General features: G+C 51.2%; 1 protein-coding gene across 1 annotated transcript in view; it reads left to right on the forward strand.

Moving 5' to 3' along the window:
- JADE2 (jade family PHD finger 2) overlaps window positions 1–2,983 on the forward strand; it is an 81,971-nt gene extending 78,988 nt beyond the window's left edge. The window contains exon 12 of the mRNA XM_059825209.1: window positions 817–2,983. Coding sequence (XP_059681192.1) covers window positions 817–1,673 — 857 coding nt within the window. The 3' untranslated portion in view covers window positions 1,674–2,983. The remainder of the gene's footprint in view (window positions 1–816) is intronic.
- The last annotated feature ends 3,929 nt before the right edge of the window (window positions 2,984–6,912 follow it).

The following is a 6,912-nucleotide window of genomic DNA, read 5'->3' on the forward strand; positions in this document are numbered from 1 at the left end:
ACTGTTCTAAAAGGAAAGCTCTCACCTGAAATCAAAAAGCAAACCTAATTTTTCCTCCATCCATGAAGCCAGCTCTGTCGTCGAACGGTGGGTTCCCGTTACAGGGATGAGAGCTGGGTGTGCTTGTGCAGGTATGCGCCTTTCCACTTGCTAATTAGACCCAGCCCGCAATGCTCGGCTCTTGCTCTCAGAGAGAATGATTAGGAAGGTTTTCAGCTTTTTTCCATTCCCAGCCTGCCATCTCTGCTCCTCTTCTTCCGTTTTTCACCCCTCGCGAGTATTCAGAGTTGTTCTCAGACCTGCCTCCCTCCCTCCCTGCCTTTGCACCCAGGTTGGCACTGACCGCCCCGGCTCGGGTGGTGCCCGGGGTTTTGGTGGCACGGCGGCAGCGGCTCCCTGGGGAACCTGTCACCCCTCACCTGGGCACGAGTCCCACTCTGGTAGCAGTCACCAAATTTTTAGGCTTACACCTGGATTGATCGCCTGCTGCCTTTGTGCGGGAACGCATTTTCCACCCGTGCTGGGGTGGGTTGGGGCTCGGCGTCTTCGCGGCAGAAAGATGCTCTGTTTCAATTGGGGGAGGTCAGCGGAGTGTTGGATGTGGGGGACCGCTGGGGTTGTTGTGCTGTGAGCTCAGCGAACGCCAAATTCAGCGTTAGTGCTGGAGTAAACCCGCTTCCGTGCCCCGATGTGGTGCGTCACGGTTGACCTTGTTTCTCCGGTGCCGGGGAGTCGCAGTGAAGGCGGCGGCGGTGTCAAAGGGCAGCGTGGCTGTTCCTGGCTTCTGAGGCAATTGTCCCCTTTTGTTTTTTCCAGGCTTGTCAACCTCCTTCCCCATCGATGGGACCTTCTTCAACAGCTGGTTGGCGCAGTCAGTCCAGATCACCGCCGAGAACATGGCCATGAGCGAGTGGTCCCTCAACAACGCCCACCACGAGGACAGCACCCCCGGCCTCTCCGAGGAGCTCCTCCAGGACGAGGAGACCTTGCTGAGCTTCATGATGGACCATTCCCTCAGGTCCCCGTTCAAGCAGAGCGAGGCCGCAAAGAAGGTGAAAAGCAAAACGAGAACGAACACTAAGAAAAAGCTGTCCAGGAGCAGCCCCCCCGCTGTGGGTGGGAGCCACCCGGAGAGCTCGGAGCCCTGGACTAACAACGCCAGCGACTTGTCGGATGACGCCGCCAAGCCCTTCGCTCCCGATTCCAGACCGAGCAAGTCGGAGAAAGGGGCGGCGAAGCTTCCCGCCGACCGCAAAGGGACGGGCGAGGCTAAAAAGGCGGCCAAGAAGGGCTCAATCCCGAAAGCCGGTGAGCCTCACCCCCCGGCCGGGGCGAAGGGCTGCGTCAGCAAGGAGGAGGAGGAGGAGACGCTGCGCTGCGCTCAGCCGGAGCCCAGCCCCGCGGCCAAAGTGCCTGACTCCGTAGGTAGCCCCAAAACCGTCGTGCGGTTCAAATTACCAAAGGAGAGCCGAGGGACTCGGAGGTCGCAGCCCCCCAAGCCCGATGGCACCGGCGGAGCTCCCTTGCGTCACTTCGACGCCGAGGCGGACGGCTACTTCTCCGACGCAGAGATGAGCGACTCGGACGGGGAGTCCCGCGGCGGCAGGGCGCAGCGGGGCCAGCTGGATGCGGCCGGCGAGGACATCGTCAGGATGAGCATCCTGGCATCCTAACTCCTCCCGACCGCGCCGGCTCGACGAGGCCTCAACCCAGTCACAACTGCCATGTCCAATTTCTGCCTGGTATCGCAGCAGGGGGGATTTTTAATATGTGTATATAGTTGGAAATTCGGCACTGTTGTCTTTCTCTTCTCTATACGCCTGAGATACAGCTTCAGCTTCACCGACATCGATGACCGTGACAGCAGTGGTCCCTCCCCAGCTCCCCGCCAGACCCCACTTCCCGGGAACGCGAGCCGGCACCCAGCGGGACCGATGCCGAGGGTGCCGAGAGGGCGAAGGGTGCCAGTACCCATGCTTTCTGCAGGGATGACAGTTTAATTAATGGGCATTACTTAACGAGGGGCAGATTTCTGCCCGGGACGGTTGCCCCGGAGCAGGGAGTGAGCGGAGGGTATGGTAGCGGTCAGCTGCGGGAGGGGAAATACCTGCCTGCGTGCGCCTAGGCGAGGAGGCAAAATAAGCGATACTAAAATAAATAATGACTAAAGCACAAAAAGCTTGTTGGAGGAAAGCTCTTGGGGTGGAAGAGAGCAATGTTACGTTTATATTTTTAGGAAAAAAAACAAAAACCTCGGTCATTATTCTTCCCCTCGCCTTTCCATCCGGTCGGGATGCGTCCAGGGGCCGGGATGCACAATTTCTCCCCGTCCCTGCCCCGTTGAGGACATTAGAAAAACTGAAGTGATTTACTCAGGTGAATTGATCAGCTGTTAGCAAGCTGGAAAAATGGAAAGGTGGGGCAGGATGGAGGAGAAAAGCATCCTTTAAAAACACCGTGGGGAGTCGGGGTTGGTTTAACCCGGGGGGTTGAGCGAAGTTTTTCTGCCCGTGCTTCTCTCCGATGGCTGCCGTGGTCCTACCGTGCCGGCGCAGCACGTTTGAAATCCCCTTTGCCAACGAAACGCTTGGCCCCGAGGTCAAACGTCCCGTCACCGAGGGGAAATGGAAACGCTTGCCTTCACCATTTTGTTTTCCTACTAAACGCTACAATGGAAATGGTGAATTTATTCCTCCCCATCCTTTTTTTTTTTTTTTTATTCCTTAAATCCTGGTTACAAGCTGTTGACTCATTGTGGGAGGGTGATTCACAGAAGCTGACATTATAAGTATTACAATAATTTAATGCATAAAATGTCCCCAATAAGCCTTAAATGTTGTTTAAAAGCCCATGTTACCTACAAGTCAGGCGAATTTCCATGTTTGCACTTAATTGCACCATTACTTCGGTTTTGGCTTCAAAGGTCACAGTTAAGTCATGCTACGTGTTTTATTGGAGTGACCCCAGTGTGAGCTCAGGGAACAAAAAAAAAAAAAAAAGGAATTCACTGAAACTTTTGTTGTTGTTGTTTTTTAAAAATAAAAAATGTTTAAAAAAAAAACTAAAAAAAAAAAAACCAAACCTGGGACACTTCTGCAACCGGTTAAACCCATCACTAAACAAAAAAACCTTGCAATTGTCAAACCAATCAGTCAAATAATTTCGTGGATGCCAAAGAATATTTTGACAGTCAAGCAGCACAGCCAGAAACCAGAAACCTGTCATTACGAAAAAATTGGAAGTTATTTAGCAACAAAGGACTAAAGACACACTCATAACACACCGCTGCGGCGTTAGGTTCCAAGCTTGCTCCGAGGGATGCTGCTGCTCCGAGACTGCATCCTGCCGTTTTGATTTCCGATGCTTTTTGCTCATTTCACTGTGAGCTTTCTTTTGAACCTCTGAGACTCCTTCGATTGATGTTTTAGAGTAGATCATCTTTTATCAGCCTTCCAAAGTCCTTATTATTGATAAAATTGCAGCAGAGATAAGCGATGCCAGCCCAGCTCATCCCAGGCATGGCGAGCGGCGGGGGCTGCGGGTCGGATGCTGCGCGCCTGCACCCAGCCCTGGCTAAGCCCAACACTAACCCGGCTGAGACTGACCGTGCCTGGGGAGGAATCTTCCTCCGATGGGAAAAACGTTACACAAGTTATTAGCAGGAAAAAAAAGAAAAACCACCAACAGAAAATCAACAAAAGGGGAACCACCTTTGTTATAAATTAGCATAATCCATTGAGGTTGGAAATGAAAATCTGCTCATTAATTAAGGCTCAGTATGTTCAGATAATGTTAAATACAGTAAATAGGACTTAGTTTATCTTATCAGGCTTGCTAGCTTTAGCTACAGTATCCTAGTATAAGAGTCATAACAATAATCAATATGCTGCCTTTTAATGAATCTTGCTTCCGTGTGCTTCACTCAATTATGGTTAAAAAAAACACAACAATCCACAAATTTCACTGTACACAGCTCCATTCATCAGCTTCTGCACTACTTGTCTTCTCAGTACAGGAAAGCAAAAAGGGGGAGACTTTAAAGAACAACCAACCCGCCAGCCCCAGGCGAGAAACCCCTTTGAAAAGCTCCCAAAGCGTCAGGCATCCTATTTTGCCATCGGGAGACGGCGTTTAGGTGGGGAAAGCTAAAGGGCGTTGTGGGGGACGTCAAACCCGGGGAGAGGAACGGGGTGGGGGGAATGGAGAGGAGAAAAAGGGCTTTCGGGAGCCGTGGGGCTGAGGGAGGGCTGGCGGGGCTGGACCGCAGCAGGATGGCTGCGGCCGTCCCGGTGCGTCCCCTGCCCCGTGCATCCTCGCCACCGCCCTGGGGCAGGGGAGCCTGGCATTCAGGAGAGAAAATGCACAAGGGAAATATTTTTGATGTTACTGTAAATGTATTTTGAAATGAAAAGAAAGAAAAAAAAATAAAAGGGTTTATTTTAGTAGAGAAATGTTGTCTTTGAAGATGTATAAACTGCAGGAATCGCCACTTGCACTGTAAGAGCACCCGTTTCCTTGGAGAAGCAGCAGCCGTCATAGCTGAGATGAGGATGCGAATAGCATCGTGCCCTGGTCATGGAGCACAGCCCCAACATCAACCCCAGCCCCGACGCTGCGGGGTTTCCCGAGGACAGCTCCGATTCCACACACCCGCTTTCCCCACACCCATCTTTTAATTCTTTTTTTAATTTTTTTTGTTTTTGCTCGCACCTATTTTACGGGGTTTGGATGCCTGCTGTCCCACGGAGCTGGCCCCGAGGCGGGATGCAGAATGGAGCCGGGAGGTGAGAGCGGGATGCGGGAGCAGCCGCCGGCGGGAAGATGCTGCCGCAGGGCAGGGCGTGAGGTTTGGTTGTTCTTTAAGGAGATCCCCCCACAGTTTGCGCCATTCCACATACAAAACAGACCCACTTCACATCAGTTACAGGAAACGATATGAATGTCGCAGGAGGAGAAACCCTTCTGTTTTCTTTGTTTCAAAGAACGTGATGTGCCATTTGTTAATATAAAAGAGAAATATTGAAAATATATTGAAAAGAGCAATTTTAAATTATTTTTGGCTTATGTTGCAATATTTATTTTCTTGTATTAGAAATTCCTTTGTAGAGAAAAAATGTATTTTTCATTAATGCAAAAACCTATTTCTCCTTTTTGTACATTTTCCATGTTAGTTAATCCTTAAAGCAATATAATGTTATCAAACTCGTTCTGTGTGAGACTGTATTATGCATGCTATTTGTGTTGCCTTGGAATAGCTCTGTCTGCCATTATTTTCATCCTGTTTAGATACAGTGTATGCTTTAATACACATTGGGACCATGGCCCATTGCTTATGAAAAAAACCCTTTGCATTCCTCAATGTGTTGGCAAATGCAGTCAATAAAGCAGTGTTTTCTGTGTACCTCTGTGTCGGTGAAGTCAGCAAGGTCAAGCAGAGCAAATTTACCCGGGGACCCGCTGGAGCATCCCAGGGGATGCAGCTCCGTGCGTGAGGATGCAGAGCTGCTCCAGCCCTGCTGATGCAGCCGCTGTCTGCCCCCGAACAGTGAACTTCCAGATTTCCATTGCATTTCCATTTGCGTTTCCATTGCCAGAGCTCAGCAAGCCTTGGGGAGCGCGGCTGGAGACATTTGCCAGTGCTGGAGGGGAGAGCCCAAGCAAGAGGGTGCCTGAAAGTGTCTGTAATTCAAGGTAACCACCTTTCTCTAGGCTATTTAAATCTTGTTCTGCAGACTCGGAGCAAAGCATGCATGGGGGGGACCCCGCTGGGAGACGGGGGGTTCGGAGGAGCAACACGCTGTTGCCTTTGCTATTCACGGGAGCGAAAGCGAGCTGTGAAATCCAAAATAACTGCAGCAATGTGTTGCTGTTTGTAAGACGCTGCTTGTTACCCTGCTGATGTGGGTTGTGGGCAGGCGGGCGCCGGGGCTGAGCCTCCATCGCACCTTCCCCGTGCCGAGCGTGCCGGCAGCGGCAGGGCTCATCCCGACAGCTGGAAAAACTGTCGCTTGAATGGGACCCACATCTCCCTGCACGTGCACGGGCGGCTTGGAGGCCACGGGGAAGGGTGTCACTTCATTTCAGCAAATACTCGACCTGGTAGGGCTGGGTGGCAGGGACCCCCCCGTGAGGTGTGGGACCGCTTCATCCGGGCAGGCAGTTGGTCATTGAGGAATCGTTGGCCATCGTTTTTTTTGTCTTACTTTTTTGGCATCTCCTGGCACTTTGTTTTTTTTTTGTGTAAAATTGACCAAGTGCCCAAGCTGCTGAAGGAAAATGAGATATTTAACAGACATACTTCATTCAATTTATTACCAAAGTAATTAATCAGGGAAATCACGGTGCACGGAGAAGACGGCGCTAAAACCATCAATCCAAGATGGGTCTTTGGGGGGTTGCAGGAAGAAGGAAATCCACCTTTAAACTACCACGGCCTTATATTTTGCTCTTAAATGAAATAGCAAAGGATCAGTTTATTGCAAACTAAGGATTTTATTACTGGGCTGTGTTATTGCTCGCAGTGCCCGAGGCACCCCAGTGATGAACCCGAACTTCTGGCTGGTCCACGGAGCCTCACGGCGCAGATGCGATGCCCGCAGCATCACGCATGAACCCGTCTGTCCAGAGCCAGTTCAAGAGTCGTCTTCTGTAATAAGTTTTTCACCTGTTCTAGGCAGGGAGATATTAAAGAGTTTGATTTCATAAAGAAGGGAGCGAGCCAGCCCGCTGTGCTCCTGGTTTGAGAAAACCCCTTTGGTTTGACTCCCCCGACATACCCTCAAGCCCTGGTGATGCCCCTGGCCCTGGGATGCTCCCAAAAAGTCCGAGGGGGAATGACACACAGCACGGCCAGGCCTGGGAGGTCTGATGCTGGACAACATGGGGCAACGTCCTTACAAACTGGCAAGGATT

Source organism: Gavia stellata, chromosome 16, assembly GCF_030936135.1.
Source record: "Gavia stellata isolate bGavSte3 chromosome 16, bGavSte3.hap2, whole genome shotgun sequence".
NCBI classification, from domain to species: Eukaryota; Metazoa; Chordata; class Aves; order Gaviiformes; family Gaviidae; genus Gavia; species Gavia stellata.